This window comes from Leucoraja erinacea, chromosome 6 (genome assembly GCF_028641065.1).
Source record: "Leucoraja erinacea ecotype New England chromosome 6, Leri_hhj_1, whole genome shotgun sequence".
Lineage (NCBI taxonomy): Eukaryota > Metazoa > Chordata > Chondrichthyes > Rajiformes > Rajidae > Leucoraja > Leucoraja erinaceus.
The window spans coordinates 81,808,027-81,829,117 of record NC_073382.1 but is presented as its reverse complement, the minus strand read 5'-3'; the positions used below and the strand labels follow the sequence as shown (position 1 = coordinate 81,829,117).

Genomic DNA, 21,091 nt, shown 5'->3' with positions numbered 1-21,091 from the left:
GAAGGCAATAAAGCTCAGTCATCTTCCTCCTTTGTTCACCCATGGTGGTCAGAGCGTTTGATCCCCAGCAGTCGCTGCTGCAGACGGTCCGATGTTCAAGCCCTCGCGTGGGGATGATGGAAACTCCGGCGTCGGGACAGATCGGAACACTCCGCGGCATGGAGCTCCCGAGTCGGCCTCTTCTTACCGGAGACCGTGGCTTCACGGTGTTAAAGTGCACAGGCTCCGCGGTTGGAGCGCTTTAGCTGGCGATCCTCGGCAATGGATCGCCCCTCCGCGATGGTAAGTCCAAAGCTTGAAGCTCCAAGCCAGGCCCCATGGGAGGCCGCACTGCTCCACGTTGTTAGGCAGCGGGGGTGGGGGGACGGAGATGCGACACGGGGAAAAAAATCGCATCTCCATCGAGGTAAGTGGCTGAAAATAGTTTCCCCGATCCCCCCACGTAAAATATACCAAGAAACACTAAAACATACCCTTAAGACTCGAAATAACAAAAACAGAGATGGGACAGGACAGGCTGTTGGCGAGGCAGCCATTACTGATGCTGCTGGTGCCACCCAGTTGGTTACTGCATGCCCTAATCAGCATCAGTTTAGTTTATTGTCATATGAGCGGCACGGTGGCGCAGCGGTAGAGTTGCTGCCTCACAGCGCCAGAGACCCTGATTCCATCCCGACTACAGATGCTGTCTGTACGGAGTTTGCACGTTCTCCCCGTGACCTGCATGGGTTTTCTCCAAGATCTTCGATTTCCTCCCACACTCCAAAGACGTACAGGTTTGTAAGTAAATTGGCTTGGGTATATACGTAAAAATTGTCCCTGGAGTGTATAGTTATATGTGCGGGGATCGCTGATCAGCGCGGAGTCGGTGGGCCAAAGGGCTTGTTTCCATGCTGTAACTCTAAACTAAAGTAAACTAATGTACCGAGATACAGTGAGAAGCTGTTACCTGGCACTGCACCATCCTCTCACCAACTAGACCCTCGGACTATCTTTAATCAGGTGACCCTCGGACTATCTTTAATCAGACTTCACTGGCTTTAACCTGCACTTTCATAGCAAAAGGATCTGAGTATAGGAGCAGGGAGGTTCTACTGCAGTTGTACAGGGTCTTGGCGAGACCACACCTGGAGTATTGTGTACAGTTTTGGTCTCCTAATCTGAGGAAGGACATTCTTGCCATAGAGGGAGTACAGAGAAGGTTCACCAGACTGATTCCTGGGATGGCAGGACTTTCATATGAAGAAAGACTGGATTGACTCGGCTTGTACTCGATAGAATTTAGAAGATTGAGGGGGTAATCTTATAGAAACTTACAAAATTCTTAAGGGGTTGGACAGGCTAGATGCAGGAAGATTGTTCCCGATGTTGGGGAAGTCCAGAACAAGGGGTCACAGTTTAAGGATAAGGGGGAAATCTTTTAGGACCGAGATGAGAAAAACATTTTTCACACAGAGTGTGGTGAATCTGTGGAATTCTCTGCCACAGAAGGTAGTTGAGGCCAGTTCATTGGCTATATTTAAGAGGGAGTTTGATGTGGCCCTTGTGACTAAAGGGATCAGGGGGTATGGAGTGAAGGCAGGTACAGGATACTGAGTGGATGATCAGCCATGATCATATTGAATGGAGGTGCAGGCTCGAAGGGCCGAATGGCCTAATCCTGCACCTATTTTCTATGTTTCTAAACTTTATTCCCTTTATCATGTGTCTGTACACTGTGGACGGCTTCAATGTAATCGTGTACAGTATTCTCGCTGGCTGGATAGCACGCTGGATAACAACAAGCTTTCCACTGTACCTCGGGACACGTGACAATGAACTAAACTAAATAAATGAGCAATCCAAATTCTGTTCACCGATACAAATACTCACTACTCACGTGCATTCACTACTCACAGTGTGGGCACAGTGCTCGCTGCTGCAGCCATATGAACACCTGCAAACAAGCCTGGCTACAGACATCACTCCCGTCACCTTGCCCTTCTGGTAAAGAAGGAAGTGTTCTCGTCCCTGGCAGAGGAGTGATGGGGGGAGAGGAGGTTCAGGAGGCCAAGCTGCTGTGGCACGGCCAGGCTGTGAGCATGCAGCTTCCACAGGACCACAGTCGAGGGTCCTTCCTCTGCTGGACATGGGGGGCAGGGTGTGGTGGAGACGCCCCTCAAAATAAGGGAAGGGATTCCACGCCACATAGAAACATAGAAAATAGGTGCAGGGATAGGCCATTCGGCCCTTCGAGCCTGCACTGTGACCCCTTGTTCTGGACTTCCCCAACATCGGGAACAATCTTCCTGCATCTAGCCTGTCCTACCCCATAAGAATTTTGTAAGTTTCTATAAGATCCCCCCTCATTCTTCTAAATTCTAGCGAGTACAAGCCGAGTCTATCCAGTCTTTCATCATATGAAAGTCCTGATCACATCACATGATGGCAAGGGTGGGAGATAAATTTGTGATAAATTTGTGAAATTTGAGCAATGTATGTAAACAGTACTAGACTAAATGGGACCCGTTGGGTCCCAGCATCACATAGGAGGGCTGGTCATCCAACGCAATATTTCACCTCTCCACCAATTCTAATATTGGTGCCAGTTGGGGGGGGGGGGGGCTTTCTGGAGCGCTAGTATGGGTGTTGTGGGCTGAAGGGACTGGTTTCCAGATGGATAGTATGCAAATTGTACGCCAAATGGATTCTTGGGCTGGCGTCTCAGTCAATCAAGCCTGTTGTGCTGGCAACTCACTCACTCACGGCTGGTGGGCTGGTAGTTGACTCACGGCTAATCCTTGAAATTCTATTTCATGCAGGGTATAAGGCCACCAAATTCAAGTGCAGTTTCTTACCACTTCTAGCTGGGTGCAAGGCCACCAAATTGAAGTGCAGTTTCATACCATTTGAAGTAGGGTGCAAAGCCACTATAGACAGCAAGTCGTGACCTCGCCCTCCTCCATCTTGCAGAGACTGAGCCACACCCACATTTCTGGGTTTTATAACCCCTCGCCCCCTCACCGGAAAAGGTGTGGCTTTCATGGAGTGATTGACAGGAGAGAGATTCTCAAGTTTTTTTTTAAACTAATAACACTTTTATTTTTCATTGATGGGAAGAATTCCCTGCACCTACTCAGCGGAGGGGGGCTGAGTAAGATGGCCAAAAATCACAGCCGTAAGTGGTAGCGTTTTATCTAAAATCAATATACAGTGCAAACAGGAAGTAAGTGCATTTACAGTAGTGCCTTTTAACTTCAAGCCAAAGCGCCCAAGCCATCATTTACAGTAAGTAGTGCCTTTCAACTTCAAGCCACCATTTGCAGTAAGTAGTGCCTTTCAACTTCAAACCACACCCAAGCCACTATTAGCAGCAAGTAGTGCCTTTCAACTTCAAACCACACTCAAGCCACCATTAGCAGTAAGAGGTGCCTTTCAACTTCAAGTCAAAGCTCCCAAGCCACCATTTGCAGTAATAGTGCCTGTCAACCTCATGCCACCATTTGCAGTAAGTACTTTTCTACTTCAAGCCAAAGCTCCCAAGCTACAATTTGCAGTAATAGTGCCTGTCAACCTCATGCCACTATTAGCAGCAAGTAGTGCCTTTCAACTTCAAACCACACTCAAGCCACCATTAGCAGTAAGAGGTGCCTTTCAACTTTAAGTCAAAGTTCCCAAGCCACCATTTGCAGTAAGTAGTGCCTTTCAACTTCAAGCCAAAGCACCCAAGCCACCATTTGCAGTAAGTAGTGCCTTACACTTCAAGCCAAAGCAACCAAGCCACCATTTGCAGTAAGTAATGCATTTTAACTTCAAGCCATTGCACCCAAGCCACCATCTGCAGTAAGTAGTGCTTTTCAACTTCAAGTCAAAGCTCCCAAGCCACCATTTGCAGTAAGTAGTGCCTTTCAACTTCAAGTCAAAGCTCCCAAGCCACCATTTGTAGTAAGCAGTGCCCTTTCAACTTCGTCAAAGCTCCCAAGCCACCATTTGCAGCAAGTAGTGCCTTTCAACTTCATGCCACCATTTGCAGTAAGTGGTGTCTTTCAATTTCTAGACACACCCACGCCAAGCCAACCAGGGGAGGAGGGGGAGGGAGGGGGCGCTTTTTGAAGCGCTAGTATGAACCAATTTAGAACCAATAGACTGTTGCACCATTTTTTTGCAAGCTTTAGAACCAATAGACATTGTTTTGCAAGCTTTAGAACCAATAGACATTTTTTTGCAAGCTTTAGAACCAATAGACAATTTTTGCAAGCTTTAGAACCAATAGAGACATTTTTTGCAAGTTTTAGAACCAATAGACATTTTTTTGCAAGCTTTAGAACCAATAGACTTTTTTTTTTGCAAGCTTTAGGATCAATAGACATTTGTTTGCAAGCTTTAGAACCAATAGACATTTTTTTTGCAAGCTTTAGAACCAATAGACATTTTTTTAGAAGCTTTAGAATCAATAGTGGGGAATTTTGTAAAAACATTAATATCTCTATCATTTTTAATCAACGGGAAAAATCCGCGGCACACATGCGGCGGAGGGGGCTCTGAGCGAGGTGGCAAAAAGTGACGGCCGTAGGTGGCGGCGTTCTCTCGGAAATCGCAGCACAGATGGCCAAAACCGGTCAAGAACAGATTTTAGTAATATAGATTTTATAGCCTCTGAAAAATGTCGGATGAATTTTTTGCATGGTTCATGCATTGTATATATTTATTACCTGAATAAAGTCTATTTTAGAAATATTTTAAAAAGGTGTAACATGAATTCACGTACAGTACTTGGAGAGCAAAACTTTGGAGGGATATTTCCATTGGTGGGAGACCCTAGAACGAGAGGTCATAGCCTCAGAATTAAAGGACGCTCTTTTAGGAAGATGAGGAGGAATTTCTTTAGTCAGAGGGTGATGAATCTGTGGGATTCTTTGCCATGGAAGGCTGTGGAGGCAGAGTCAATGGATAGTTTTAAGGCAGAGATAGATAGATTCTTGATTAGCACAGGTGTCAGGGGTTACGGGGAGAAGGCAGGAGAATGGGGTTAGGAGGGAGAGATAGATCAGCCATGATTGAATGGGCCGAATGGTCTAATTCTACTCCTATTCCTTATGACGGTGTGGGAGTAGGGCATTCAGCCCTTCGAGCCAGCACCGTATTCAATATGATCGTGGGTGATCATCTAAAATCAGTGCCCCATTCCTGCTTTTTCCCCATATCCCTTGATTCTCTTAGCCCCAAGAGCTAAATGGGCCAGCCGCAGGCAGGTGGGATTAGCATAGATGGTTTGGCCTGGCCGAATTGTGTAGAAGGGCCTGTGCCCATGTTGTATGACTCTAAAGCTCTCAGATGGATGAAGGGATCCTATGGTTTTATCCGTGTAGGAAGGAACTGCATATGAGGAAAGATTGAAAAGACTAGGCTTGTATTCAGTGGAGTTTAGAAGGATGAGGGGAATCTTATAGAAACATATAAAATTATAAAAGGACTAGACAAGCTAGATGCAGGAAAAATGTTCCCAATGTTGGGCGAGTCCAGAATCAGGGGCCACAGTCTTAGAATAAAGGGGAGGTCATTTAAGACTGAGGTGAGAAAACACTTTTTCACTCAGAGAGTTGTGAATTTGTGGAAATCCCTGCCACAGAGGGCAGTGGAGGCCAAATCATTGGATGGATTTAACAGAGAGTTAGGTAGAGCTCTAGGGGCTGGTGGAATCAAGGAATATGGGGAGAAGGCAGGCACGGGTTATTGATTGGGGACGATCAGCCATGATCGCAATGAATGACAGTGCTGGCTCGAAGGGCTGAAAGGCCACCTCCTGCACCTATTTTCTATGTTTCTATGCTGGTTTAAACCAAAGATAGACACACAATGCTGGAATAACTCAGCGGGCCAGGCAGCATCTGTGGAGAGAAGGCATGGATGACGTTTTGGGTCGAGGCCCTTCTTCAGTCTGAAGTTACACTGAGTTACTCCAGCATTTTGTGCCTATTTATGTTTTTTTCCTGTGCATTTGTATCTTCATTGGGTAACACGGTGGTGCAGCGGTAGAGTTGCTGCCTCACAGCACCAGATCCTGGCTGCGGGTGCTGTCTGTACAGAGTTTTACGTTGTCCCTGTGACTTGTGTGGGTTTTCTCCGGGTGCTCCGGTTTCCTCCCACACTTAGGTTAATTGGCTTTGGAAAAATTGTAAAATTGTCCCTAGTGTGTAGGATGATGCAAGTGTGCGGGGATCGATGGTCGGCGTGGACTCGGTGGGCCGAAGGGCCTGTTTCCGCGCTGTAGCTCGAAACTAAACCAAAGAAAGAAAACTCGCTGCTACACAATGAACCACAGTGACTCATTCAGGAAGCAAATCAGTAACGTCAAACTGCCAAGTTTTAGAAACATAGAAAATAGGTGCAGGAGTAGGCCATTCAGCCCTTCGAGCCAGCACCGTCATTCAATATGATCCTGGCTGATCATCCAACTCAGTATCCCGTACCTGCCTTCTCTCCATACCCCCTGATCCCCTTAGCCACAAGGGCCACATCTAACTCCCTCTTAAATATAGCCAATGAACTGGCCTCGACTACCTTCTGTGGCAGAGAATTCCACAGATTCACCACTCTCTGTGTGAAAAATGGTTTTCCTCATCTCGGTCCTAAAAGATTTCCCCCTTATCCTTAAACTGTGACCCCTTGTTCTGGACTTCCCCAACATCGGGAACAATCTTCCTGCATCTAGCCTGTCCAACCCCTTAAGAATTTTGTAAGTTTCTATAAGATCCCCCCTCAATCTTCTAAATTCTAGCGAGTACAAGCCGAGTCTATCCAGTCTTTCTTCATATGAAAGTCCTGACATCCCAGGAATCAGTCTGGTGAACCTTCTCTGTACTCCCTCTATGGCAAGAATGTCCTTCCTCAGATTAGGAGACCAAAACTGTACGCAATACTCCAGGTGTGGTCTCACCAAGGCCCTGTACAACTGCAGTAGAACCTCCCAGCTCCTATACTCAAATCCTTTTGCTATGAATGCTAACATACCATTTGCCTTCTTCGCCTTTTGTCAGAACATTTCAGTATTCTAGTACTTGAAAATCAGCATTTTGCTGAGGAAATCAGTATTTTTACGCGGTGCCATTTTGCTGAAATTTTCTATGTGCGGTCATACCCATTTAAGAGTACAAGAATGCATAACTTGTTTATTGTGTATCTGTAATACAGTTTATTGTGTATTATATGTCATAGCTGCTTTCTTGCATCTCTCTCTCTGTGTTGGCTGCAGCCATCATCTGCTTCAGTAAGGGAAATGAGAAAGAACGAGATGCAGAGATACCTCAACCCAAACACCGCGGCAGACCAACGCCCACAAAAACAATCATCCAGATCTTGAAACCCAAAAACACCTGAGGGTCTTGGCCCGAAACGTTGCCTATTTCCTTCGCTCCATAGATGCTGCCTCACCCGCTGAGTTTGTCCAGCATTTTTGCCTACAATAGATTTAATTTCTTACAATCCCCAGAGGTACAGCATGACCCCCCACATCGCTGCATTTTCCAAGCAGCAAGATCCCAAATCAACTCCACCAGGCCACTACCCCTGCATTGGCGAGTAGCATGGCAAGGAAACAGGAAGTCGGGCCACTCCCACCTGCCCGCTACAACTCGTTGTTACGATTATCTATGGTTGATTTTGGGTTGTGAAATACGGGCTTTTTAAAAATCCATATTTAACAACGCAAAACCGTACATCTGCATTCTTATCGCATTTCCGTACAAAATACGGAAAATCCGTACTACTTGGCAGCTCTGCAAACAAGAAGCACATTGTTATTGTCCGTGGGGGAAATCAGTTCAGTTTATAGACACACAAAGCTGGAGTAACTGAGCGGGCCAGGCAGCATCTCTGGAGAAAAGGAGTGGGTGCTGTGGGGCACACTGTCTGAAGAAGGGTCTCGACCCGAACCGTCACCCAATCCTTCTCTCCAGAGATGCTGCCTGTCCCGCTGAGTTACTCCAGCAGTTTGTGTCTATCTTTCAATTTAAACCAGCACCTGCAGTTCCTTCCAACACATCAGTTTAGTTTAGTGTCATGTGTACTGAAGTACAGTGGAAAGCTTTTGTTGCATGCTAACCAGTCAGTGTAAAGGCAATACATGAATATAATTGACCCATTTACAGTGTACAGATACATGGCAAGGGAATCTCCCTCCCTTCCTGTAGTATTCTGGGCTGCTGCCCAAGATCAAGGGTCAGGAGTGTTAATTGTCATGTGTGCCAGATAGAACAATGACATTCTCACTTGCAGCAGCACAACAGATGTAAACATAGTGCACTGTAAACAATATAATAAACGAGAGAAGTTCAGTGTGTGTGTGAAACATAAATAATAGGTGCAGGAGGAGGCCATTCGGCCCTTCGAGCCAGCATCGCCATTCATTGTGATCATGGCTGATCATCCACAATCAGTAACCCGTGCCTGCCTTCTCCCCATGTCCCTTGATTCCGCTGACCCCTAGAGCTCTATCTAACTCTCTTTAGAATTCATCCAGTGACTTGGCCTCCATTGCCTTTTGTGGCAGAGAATTCCACAAATTCACAACTTCTGGGAGAAAAGGTTCAGAGCTTGTAGTGTTTAACAGCCTGACGGTTGTAGTGAAGGAACTACAACCCTGGACCTGGACATTACAGTTTTCAGGCCCTTCATCCCGATGGCAGGGGTGAAATGAGTGTGTGGCCAGGGTGGTGTGGGTCTCTGATGATGCTGGCTGTCTTTTTGAGGCAGCGACTCGGGTAAATCCCTTCGATGGTGGGGAGGTGAAGGATCCATTAAAGGCAGGGGTCGGCAACGTCCGGCCCACGGACCGGATCCGGCCTGTAACCCAATATCATCCGGCCCGCAGGCGTATTCTTTTTCAATTCGTTTCCGCGACATGGGAACTGCAGCCAGTCCCGGGGCAGGCGGGCTGATCTGGGAACTGCAGCCAGTCCCGGGGCAGGCGGGCTGATCTGGGAACTGCAGCCAGTCCCGGGGCAGGCGGGCTGATCTGGGAACTGCAGCCAGTCCCGGGGCACGCGAGCTGATCTGGGAACTGCAGAAAACGAATTGAAAAACACGTGAAAACTAATGCTAAAAGAACACCAAGTGTCACCACTATGCCGATAGATGTGGCCCGCCATCCTCTCACACACATGGGTCCTGGCCCCTATGCAGAACAAGGTTGTCAGCCCCTGGTCTAAGGCATGGTCTCTCAGCCAAGGTGCAGACTGGACATTGCGGTGGTCAGCAATGTAAAAGTGTCCACGCACCGCCAGCGGTGCCCGCCTGAGTCACTTAATGGGCAACACACTTTAAAGCACCACTTGTGAAATACTTTATGGGGTAGAATGAATGTTACAAAAGACTGTCTTCATCTGAACATTCTCAAACCCATTGTCCCCCAGTCTTTCTCACTCACTCACACAGGGCTGCCATTCACGTCACCGTGTGAACTCCAACATCAGACTTTCTTTCAAGGACAAAGCACGCCAACGCATAAGACGTACACACCGTTGCTAAGCGAAGGGGAATGGTTGCTCTTTGTTTAGTTTCCCACTCTAGTCATCAACTGCTGTTAGATTTATTACACGCCTGAGATTGGCATCAAAAGCCACCTGTCCCTGTGATGGGACAATGGAGGAACTACTGCCATTGTGGACCTGTCAGTGACTGGAGGGCCACAATCACATCGAGACAGAGCCCTGACAGTGGCTGCTGTGCCCGGTGTCTGAGCCACATGGCAAGGGAGGTGCCGAGGGGAGCTTGTCGCACACACACACTCACGTGCTGGAGGGTAGCATGTCTCACACGCGTGCTAGATGGTAGCGTGTCTCACAAACACACACACACGCGTGCTAGAGGGTAGCGCGTCTCACACACACACGCGTGCTAGAGGGTAGCGCGTCTCACAAACACACACACACGCGTGATAGAGGGTAGCGTGTCTCACAAACACACACACACACGTGATAGAGGGTACCGCGTCTCACACACACACGCGTGCTAGAGGGTAGCGCGTCTCACACACACACACACACACACACACACGCGTGCTGGAGGGTAGCGTGTCTCACAAACACACACACACGCGTGATAGAGGGTAGCGCGTCTCACAAACACACACACACGCGTGCTAGAGGGTAGCGTGTCTCACAAACACACACACACGCGTGATAGAGGGTAGCGCGTCTCACAAACACACACACACGCGTGATAGAGGGTAGCGTGTCTCACAAACACACACACACACACGTGATAGAGGGTACCGCGTCTCACACACACACGCGTGCTAGAGGGTAGCGCGTCTCACACACACACACACGTGTGCTGGAGGGTAATGTGTCTCACACACACGCGTGCTGGAGGGTAGCGTGTCTCACAAACACACACACGCGTGATAGAGGGTAGCGTGTCTCACAAACACACACACACGCGTGATAGAGGGTAGCGTGTCTCACACACACACACAAGCGTGCTAGAGGGTAGCGTGTCTCACACACACGCGTGTTAGAGGGTAGCGTGTCTCACAAACACACACGCGCGTTAGAGGGTAGCGTGTCTCACACACACACGCGTGTTAGAAGGTAGCGTGTCACACACACACGCACACACGTGCTGGAGGGGACGTTCTTTTAGGAAGAGGAGGAATTTCTTTAGACAGAGGGTGGTGAATCTGTGGAATTCTTTGCCACAGAAGGCTGTGGGGGCCAAGTCAGTGGATATATTTAAGGTAGCGATAGATAGATTATTGATTTGTACGGGTACAGGTCTCAACCTGAACCTTTAACTCTGTAGCCCAGTCCGTCACACAGACCAGAGTCCCCACCATCGACTCCATCTACACTTCACGCTGCCTCAGGAAAGCAGCCGACATCACACCCTGGTCATTCCCTCTTCTCCCCTCTGGGACAGGGAGCAGGTGAGGAGTTAGCGTTGGGACATTGCATTACTGACCTCGTCGCTCTCCTCCACATCCACGTTGCCATTGGCGTCATCGTCCATCTGCTTGTGAATGCTCATGATGGCCTCGAAGCGGAGAACCTCATCCTCAATGTGGCACGAGGCTTCGTCGATCCTGCACAGATCTGGACACAGAAGCACAATTAGACTGGCACCACATCTCAAACCGCAGCACAAGTCCAAGCGACTTGCCCAAAGAGAGCCCACCGCAGACAATACACTTGCATCACCAGCACTTAGCCCTGCAAACCCGCGTCTTTCCACTGACTGGACAAGCCCGTTCCTGCCTCACCCGTTGAGTTACTCCAGCATTATGTGTCTACCAATTATTATCTGAACAGTGTCAAGTTGGGAAAAGAGGAAGTACAACGGGATCTGGGGGTCCTTGTTCATCAGTCTATGAAAGTAAACATGCAGGTACAGCAGGCAGTGAAGAAAACGAATGGCACGTTGGCCTTTATAACAAGAGGAGTTGAGTATAGGAGCAAAGAGGTCCTTCTGCAGTTGTACAGAGCCCTAGTGAGACCACACCTGGAGTATTGTGTGCAGTTTTGGTCCCCTAATTTGAGGAAGGGCATTCTTGCTATTGAGGGAGTGCAGCGTAGGTTCACTAGGTTAATTACCGGGATGGCGGGACTGTCATGTGCTGAGAGAATGGAGCGGCTGGGCTTGTATACTCCAAAGTTTGGACGAATGAGAAACATCCAAGAGGATCTTATTGAAACATTTAAGATTATTAAGGGTTTTGGCACGCTAGAGGCAGGAAACATGTTTCCGATGTTGGGGGAGTCCAGAACCAGGGCGTACAGTTTAAGAATAAAAAGTAAGCCATTTAGAACGGAGATGAGGAAACACTTTTTCACAGAGAGTTGCGAGTCTGTGGAATTGTCTGCCTCAGAGGGCGGTTCTCTGGATACTTTCAAAAGAGAGCTAGATAGGGCTCTTAAAGATAGCGGAGTCAGGGGATATGGGGAGAAGGCAGGAACAGGGTACTGATTGGGGATGATCAGCCATGATCACATTGAATAGCGGTGCTGGCACGAAGGGCTGAATGGCCTACTCCTACACCTATTGTCTAAAAGCTTTTCACTGTACCTTGGTACACGTGACAATAAATTAAATTGAACTGAGCCTTTGCTTTTGCTTCAACCCAGTCACATACGCAGGTCTTAATACAGACGGCACAGTGAAGCAGCGGCAGAGTTTGCTGCCTCACAGTGCCAGTGACCCAGCTTCAACACTGACTATAGGGGCTGGAAAAAGGCCCATAAGTCACTTGCTTATATTGAAGGATGTTGTTGTGTTGTTGCATTTACAGCCGCAGCAAGAAAGAATAGCATTGATCTGACCCTAACCTGGTACAAATGAAACTTAAACACTCGATGCTTGACAATGCTCATAAAGTGTTCTGCGTTTTTCAAAACTGCTGTTCATGCGTAAAATGAAAGTGCTTGATGATAAAGTGGGGCTTGTGACTTGTGCCTTCCAGCGGCTAGCTGGAGAGGGTGGCAGAGGCACCGAACAGTCACAGAGTCTTGTTAGTAGCCCAGCGGAAACCGATGAATAGTCCAGAGGCAACCTGGAGGTAACGGCTGGTCAGGTCCTCTAAGCTTCTACCTGCCTCACACTGCACATGGCTGGAAACAAGCAGAGAAACAACGAACTGCCAACTCTGGCTAGTACACAAAATGACACAACATATAAAGACAGGACAATAAAATAAACTGAACATGTATAGGTGACATTTCGGGTCAAGACCCTTCTGCAGCGCTGAAGATGAATCTCGACCTAAAAGGCCACCTATCCATGTTCTCCACAGATGCTGCCTGATCCGACTCCAGCACTCTGTGAAATGTCACCTATCCATGTTCTCCACAGATGCTGCCTGACCCGCTGAGTTACTCCAGCACTCTGTGAAACGTCACCTATCCATGTTCTCCACAGATGCTGCTGCCTGACCCGCTGAGTTACTCAAGCGCTCCTCATCACCTACACGATCCTTTTCCTCCATGAGATCTGGCCTGACCATGCTGAGTTGATCCATCACGTTGTGAAACCTCACCTACCCATGTTCTCTCCACAGATGCTGCCTGACCAGCTGAGTTACTCCAGCACTTTGTGAAACGTCACCTATCCATGTTCGCCACTGATGCTGCCTGCCCCGCTGGAGTTACTCCAGCACTGGATAGGTGACGTTTCACAGAGTGCTGGAGTAACTCAGCTGGTCAGGCAGCATCTGTGGGGAACATGGATAGGTGACGTTTCACAGAGTGCTGGAGTAACTCAGCGGGCCAGGCAGCATCCGTGGAGAACATGGATAGGTGACGTTTCACAGTGCTGGAGTAACTCAGTGGGTCAGGCAGCATCTGCGGATGGAATGGACAATCGACGTTTCGGGTCAGGACCCTTCCTCAGGCTGAGGGGAAAAAGCTGGAAAAGAGATGTGGACCGGACAAAGTCTGGCGAGTGATGGTGATATCCCAGCATTGCATCCTGGACTCTAACCATTCACTGAGTGCCTATTCTTCATGCCAATCCGGGTAGTTTCAGCACTCACCTTCGTCTGTCATCTCTGGTCTTTTGATCTCTACACTGAAAGTGATAGTTACTGTCTGTCTAAACCATTCAGGATATGCAACACCTCATGGAGACAGAGTTGTACCACACAGAAACAGCCCCTTAGACTAACGGCAAGGTCCACACAGACCTCTTAGCCTATCAATGTTAATCGCATCCGTCTACATTAGTTTAGTTCATGGTAACGTGCTCTAAGGTACATTATGACTGTGGCCTTCCTTCTATGCTCTGCCTATTTGACTGCCAATCTAATTGCCTCTTAAACAGAAGTGGACCTGATTGAGAGCTTCAAGTGCCTTTGTGTGCACATTATCAACAATTTGTCCTGGTCTAACCACATTCCACATTGATACCACGACCAGGAAAGCACAACAATACCTCAACTTCTTCAGAAGCTTGAGGAAATTCAACGTCTGCCATGAGTCATAAGGGGTAAGCCATTTAGAACGGAGACGAGGAAATACTTTTTCGCACAGAGAGTAGTGAGTCTGTGGAATTCTCTGCCTCAGAGGGTGGTGGAGGCCGGTTCTCTGGATACTTTCAAGAGAGAGCTGGATAGGGCTCTTAAAGATAGCGGAGTCAGGGGATATGGGGAGAAAGCAGGAACGGGGTACTGATTGTGGATGATCAGCCATGATCACATTGAATGGCGGTGTTGGCTCAAAGGGCCGAAAGGCCTACTCCTGCACCTGTTGTCTATTCCAATTTGTAAAGATCCACCACAGAAAGCATCAGAAGGTCCTAAGTGATTAGGCCATTCGGCCCACCAAGTCTACTCCGCCACTCAAACATGGCTGATCTATCTCTCCCTCCTAACCCCATTCTCCTGCCTTCTCCCCATAACCTCTGATTGCACCGTAGTCTGGTCTGGCAACTGCTCTGCCCAAGATCATGAGAAATTGCAGAGTTGTGGATGTAGCCCAGACCAGTCTCCCCGCTCCCGCCGTCCCAACCATGGTCTCGGTCTACACCACGCCACCACAGGACCCCGGCAAAGCATGACCACTCACACACCCGTCATTCCCTCTCCCGTCAGTTAGAAAATACAAAAGCTTGTAAAGACGATTACCACCAGATTCAAGTACAGATTCTCCTCAGCTGTTATCAGACTATTCAGCGTACCCTCATAAGCTACGGAGGTATTTGCGATCTTCCCATCTACCCGATTGTGGCCCTTGCACATTTTATTATCTGCATTTTCTGTGAAGCTGCAACATCATATTCTGCACTCTGTGTATTTTTCTCTTTGCACGACCTCTGCACTTGTTCATGGCTTGGTTCACTCATGCATGGTACCATTTGCCAGGATTACACTCAAAGCAGTTCTTCACTGCATCTCAGTGCACGTGACAATATTGAACCCAAATAATGCCAGCAGTATCTGATTCTACCACCATCCCTGTCTCTGTCCCAGCATGGGGGAGTCTTAAACTAGAGGGCATAGATTCAAGATGAGAAGGAGAAGATTTAAAATATTTACTTTCAAGAGAGAGTTTGATAGGGCTCTTAAAGATGGCGGAGTCAGGGGATATGGGGAGAAGGCAGGAACGGGGTACTGATTGGGGATGATCAGCCATGATCACATTGAATGGTGGTGCTGGCTCGAAGGGCCGAATGGCCTACTCCTGCACCTATTGTCTATTTCAATCCTCAGAACCCGATCTCTACTCCAGTTTATAGAATCATAGAAACATAGAAAATAGGTGCAGGAGATGGCCATTCGGCCCTTCGAGCCAGCACTGCCATTCATTGTGATCATGGCTGATCGTTCCCTATCAATAACCCGTGCCTGCCTTCTCCCCATATCCCTTGACTCCACTAGCCCCTGGAGCTCTATCTAACTCTCTCTTAAATCCATCCAGTGATTTGGCCTCCACTGCCCTCTGGGGCAGGGAATTCCATAAATTATCATGGGAGGAGATGACCAGATACAAAGGAGATTGAAGGACGTGCCCAAAATTGGTGTGATAAGGTGAATGCACAGAGACTTTTACCCAGAGCACAAGATCAAGAACTAGAAGCATAGATTTCAGGAGAGCTGAAAGGAACATTTGAATGGGAAGCTGATGGGACATCTTGGCCAGCGTGGGCATGTTAGGCCACAGGACCTGTGTGCGGGCTGGGTGACTCTAATTTCCGGGTGGGCAATAAACAATGGTCTTGCCCTCGGCCTGAGTATGCACAATGAAAGAACAAACTCCACTGCCTATTGTAAACCTGTGGTTCAGTGGGAGATAGAGTACAGGAACAGGCTGTGCCCTTTTTAAAAGGCCATTAATCAGTCACGAAACAATGCTCAAACTATTTCAGGTTCAGCAAAGCTAGGAACAAAGAACTGCAGGTGGCCACAAAATACTGGAGTAACTCAGCGTGACAGGCAGCACCTCTGGAGAGAAGGAACACGTTTCGGGTCAATAGACAATAGACAATAAGTAAAGGGCCTGTCCCACGAGCACGTGACTAGCGCAACCAAACCAGAAGTGGGGGCCGCGCAGAGGTCGAGTGAGTGACATGAAGTTCGAGCGGAGTCCGCGCGTGACGTACGGCGTCGAGGCGGTGCGTACAGCGGCAGGCCGTCGCAGCGCGGAATTTTTGAACACAGTCGGTTCTTCGGAGCCCCGCGCGATGTCGGGACACAACTCCATACGGCTCCGGCGATCGAAGTGGGACCGGACCCGCGAAGCCATACGGCTCAAGCGACCATGTTAGGTCGCGCTTGCCGCATGGAGTCGCATGCTCGTGGGACAGGCCCTTTAGTAAGTAAGTACGAGCAGTGGATCAGGATTGTTCGCTGAACATTTGTAACTTTGTCCCCACCCATGTCTACTGTCTCAGTCACATACAGCCCGGTATACAGCAGAAACGGCATTTCGTTTGGACCTCAAGGGGTCCAAATGACAATTAAATGTATCTTGTATCTTGTATCTTGGTTTTACCGGGCTGTATGCCAAACAAAGCATTTCACTGTGAAGTATCATTGAATAATTGCATCTGAAGAAGGGTCTCGACCCAAAACGTCACCCATTCCTTCTCTCCAGAGATGCCGCCTGTCCCGTTCAGTGACTCCAGCATTTTGTGTCTATCTTCGGTGTAAATTCAGTGAGAATCCAGAAATCGGAGGTGCAAAGAGACTTGGGAGTGCTGGTGCAGGATTCCCAAAAATGTAATCTGCAAGGCGAATCAGTAGTAAGGAAGGCAAACACAATGCTAGCATTTATTTCAAGAAGGCTTGTACACATAAACAGAGATGTAATGCTGAGGCTCTATAAGGCGCTGGTCAGGCCACATTTGGAATATTGTGAGCAATTTTGGGCCCCATATCCGAGGAAGGATGTGCCGGGTCTGGAGAGGGTCCAGAGGAGGTTTACAAGAATGATCCCAGGAATGAGTGGGTTAACATATGTTGAGCGTTTGTCGGCACTGGGCCTGTACTCACTGGAGTTTAGAAGAATGAGGGGGGGACCTCATTGAAATGTACAGAATAGTGAAAGGCCTGGATAGAGTGGATGTGGAGAGGATGTTTCCACTAGTGGGAGAGTCTAGGACCAGAGGGCAGTCTAAGAATTAAAGGACGTTCCTTTAGGAAAGAGGTGAGGAGGAATTTCTTTAGTCAGAGGGTGGTGAATCTGTGGAATTCATTGCCACAAAAAGCTGTGGAGGCCATAAGTCAGTGGATATATTTAAGGCAGAGATAGACAGATTGTTTAAGAAGGAACAACAGATGCTGGAAAATCGAAGGTAGACAAAAGTGCTGGAGAAACTCAGCGGGTGCAGCAGCATCTATGGAGCGAAGGAAATAGGCAACGTTTCGGGCAGAAACGTTGCTTATTTCCTTCGCTCCATAGATGCTGCTGCACCCGCTGAGTTTCTCCAGCACTTTTGTCTACCTTAGAGATAGATAGATTCTTGATCAGTACGGGTGTTAGGGGTTATGGGGAGAAGGCAAGAGAATGCGGTTTGGAGGGAGAGATAGATCAGCCATGATTGAATGACAGAGTAGACTTGATGGGCCGAATGGCCTTATGACCTTGAACGAGCAGTTGCTACCGACGACACATTGAATGCCTCCTCCGTGGTGCTGGGAGACCCGGCCAAGCCCCCCCCCCAGTGAGGGCAGGCCACTCATCTCAGACCTTTGTGTGGTGCTGTGCATGCGGACAGTGAGCTGAAGGTCCAACCACGGGACAGGAGGCTGAAAGCACACACCGTTTGTCCAGGAGCCCGCGGCAGGGTTGCGCACAACTTGCCCAAGATCGTCGACTTTGATAACCCGAGGAAAGAAAGTGCCTGGAAATGTGAGCTGACTTTATTTTTAGCAGCAGGGATGGGCTGCAGAGATGGCTCAGCCGCAGCCTGGCGCGGTGAAGGGGGAAGAACGAGCAAAGGAGAAGCAGGGACACTTTCACACTGTGTATACTCTGAACTGCAGGGGGGTTAGGTTGAAGCATAGCCTGCCATTCTCTCCTTGGTGCATGTGCTGAAGCCATTCGCATGGTGCAGCCCAGGTCTCAACAGCTACCCTAGTGGCTGCTTTATACACCCTTTCTAATATAACACTCTGCATGTAATTTAAAGAGGCTCTGAGCCAAGCAGCTAATCCCACAGAACTGGAACTAAACAGCTTAAACAACTTCAAACTGCAAGTGCGCAAGAAACTGACAAACGTTCTAACAAATGTTGATTTAAATGAGTCAAGCCACGGCAAGAATGGAGGAGATAAACATTTGGACAAAGTGTAGCCAAAGCTTGCCATGCATGGTCAGAGTATATCAATAAGGCTGTGGACTGACTGGGAGGCCAGAGTTAGTGAGTGACAGCCGGTGGTGAGAACGGAGCTGAATGCTGCTTATTGCAAGCAGCCTTGTCATTCAGCTAGCGCTGCTGGCAACTAACTATTGCTTCTCAATATATCTGCTTCCTTATCAAGGTCTTGTTTAGTTTACACAAAAAGGCCCTTCGGCCCGAGTCCATACCGTCCAGCGATCCCCGCACGTTAAAACAATCCCACACACACGAGGGACATAGATGTTCAAGAAGGAACTGCAGATGCTGGAAAATCGATGGTAGACAAAAGTGCTGGAGAAACTCAGCAGGTGAGGCAGCATCTATGGAGCAAAGGAAATAGGCAACGTTTCGGGAAGAAACCCTTCTTCAGACTTTTGTCTACCTAGACAATAGGTGCAGGAGTAGGCCATTCGGCCATTCGAGCCAGCACCCCCATTCAATGTGATCATGGCTGATCATCCACAATCAGTACCCCGTTCCTGCCTTCTCCCCGTATCCCTTGATTCCGTTAGCCCGAAGAGCTAAATCGAACTCTCTTTTGAAACGCATCGATTTTACATTTATACCACATCAATTAACCTACAAATGTCTTTGGAGTGCGGGAGGAAACCGAAGATCGCGGAGAAACCCACGCAGGTCACGAGGAGAACGTACAAACACCGTAGACAGCACCCGTAGTCAGGATTGAACCCGGGTCTCTGGTGCTGTGAGGCAACAACTCTACCGCTGAGCCACTCCATTCCGCCCTTGTCTGATGCATCAATGGCGCTTATGTCAATGATTTTGTACCTTCCCGAGATCTTGAGAATCAGCCAACAATAGACGCAGGAGTTGGCCATTCGGCCCTTTGAACCAGCACCACCATTCAATGTGATCATGGCTGATCATCCACAATCAGTACCCCGTTCCTGTCTTCTCCCCATATCCCTTGACTCCACTATCTTTAAGCTCTCTCTTGAAAGTATCCAGAGAACCTGCCTCCACCACCCTCCGAGGCACAGAATTCCACAACTCACAACTCTCTGTGAGAAAAAGTGTTTCCTCGTCTCCATTCTAAATGGCTTACCCCTTATTCTTAAACTGTGGTCCCTGGTTCTGGACTGCCCCAACATCGGGAACATGTTTCCTGCCTCTAGCGTGTCCAAACCCTTAATAATCTTATATGTTTCAATAAGATCCTCTCTCATTCTTCTAAACTCCAGGGTGTACAAGCCCAGCCGCTTCATTCTCTCAGTATATGACAGTCCCGCCATCGTGGGAATTAACCTTGTAAACCTACGCTGCACTCCCTCAATACCTTCAACAATATTTGGCCGAGTTATTTTGAGATATTTCTAGAGATCCCCAGACAGGTATCCATAAAAGCCAAGGTCTGCTCTGACTCTAGCAGAGTGTTTAGTCAGGGAATGGAGTTGCCAAAATATCCAGCTTGTAGAGCAGAACTGCCTTTGAAATCTGCGAACAAGATTGGTATTGGTTTGTTATTCTCACATGAACCAAGATACGGTGAGAAACTTTGTTTGCCTGCTATCCAGTCATCTCATACTGTACACAATTCCAATCAAGCCACATACGTACAACAGATAGTGCAAAGAGAATTATGCCAGAGTGGACAGTGTAGACTATTACAGCATTATCACGCTAGTTACAGATAAAGTGTAGGTTGTAAAAAGTGCAAGGGGCGCACGGAGATGGGCTGGGAGATGGGGATAGCTTACCCACTGTTTTAATTAAAATCAGGAGTAGTTGCTGGGATATATATTTGCTTAATTACAGGTAAACTTGCCAAAGACACAGTCCAGCACAACATGCATTTGTTCTTCCAAAAGCTATCATTTGGTCGCAGTTACCTTGCCAGATGGAGTTGCGACTGAATTCAGATTCTGATTCACTGTAGGCTATGATGAAGGTTCTCCTAAATAGAGTCATAGAGTTGGACAGCATGGACACAGGCCCTTCAGCCCATCTCGTCCATACCGATCAAGTCGGCATACTGGGCTAGTCCCATTGCCCTCTAAACCCTTGCTATCCCTACATCTGTCTAGTTGTATCACAGATAGACACAAAGTGCTGGAGTAACTCAGCGGGACAGGCAGCATCTCTGGTGAGAAGGAATGGGTGATGTTTCGGGGCGAGACCCTTCTTCAGACTGATTGCCAGTTGTATCACAGAGTGAGGACAGATTTTGGCTGAGCGATGGGAGCGAGACATACTATTCTTCCTGCACTGGCGATCCAGATGGGATTGAGATGCTGCAGATTAACTGCGGAAAAACACACGTTGCAACTGCAGAACGTCAATGAAGCTGGGAGCCTCCACCACGATCAGTCTGAAGTAAAGCCCCAACCCAAAACGTTACCTATCTGTGTTCTCCAAGCTGCTGCCTGACCCACTGAGTTACTCCAGAACTAGTGTCTTTCTTTTCCTCTCTAAACCGTTCCATAGAAACATAGAAAATAGGTGCAGGAGGAAGCCATTGGCCCTTCGAGCCAGCACCGCCATTCATTGTGATCATGGCTGATCGTCCCCCGTCAATAACCCGTGCCTGCCTTCTCCCCATATCCCTTCATTCCACTAGCCCCGAGAGCTCTATCTAACTCTCTCTTAAATCCAACCAGTGATTTGGCCTCCACTGCCCTCTGTGGCAGGGAATTCCACAAATTCACAACTCTCTGGGTAAAAACGTTTTTTCTCACCTCAGTCTTAAATGGCCTCCCCTTTATTCTAAGACTGTGGCCCCTGGTTCTGTACTCGCCCAACATTGAAAACATTCTTCCTGCATCTA

The 21,091-nt window shown here is 48.2% G+C and overlaps 1 protein-coding gene across 4 annotated transcripts in view; it reads right to left on the bottom strand.

Moving 5' to 3' along the window:
• Positions 1–21,091, bottom strand: part of stim1b (stromal interaction molecule 1b) — a 111,525-nt gene that overhangs the window by 45,014 nt on the left and 45,420 nt on the right. For all 4 annotated transcript variants that reach the window (XM_055637433.1, XM_055637435.1, XM_055637434.1 and 1 more), the window contains exon 2: positions 10,939–11,069. In XM_055637433.1, coding sequence (XP_055493408.1) covers positions 10,939–11,069 — 131 coding nt within the window. The remainder of the gene's footprint in view (positions 1–10,938; positions 11,070–21,091) is intronic.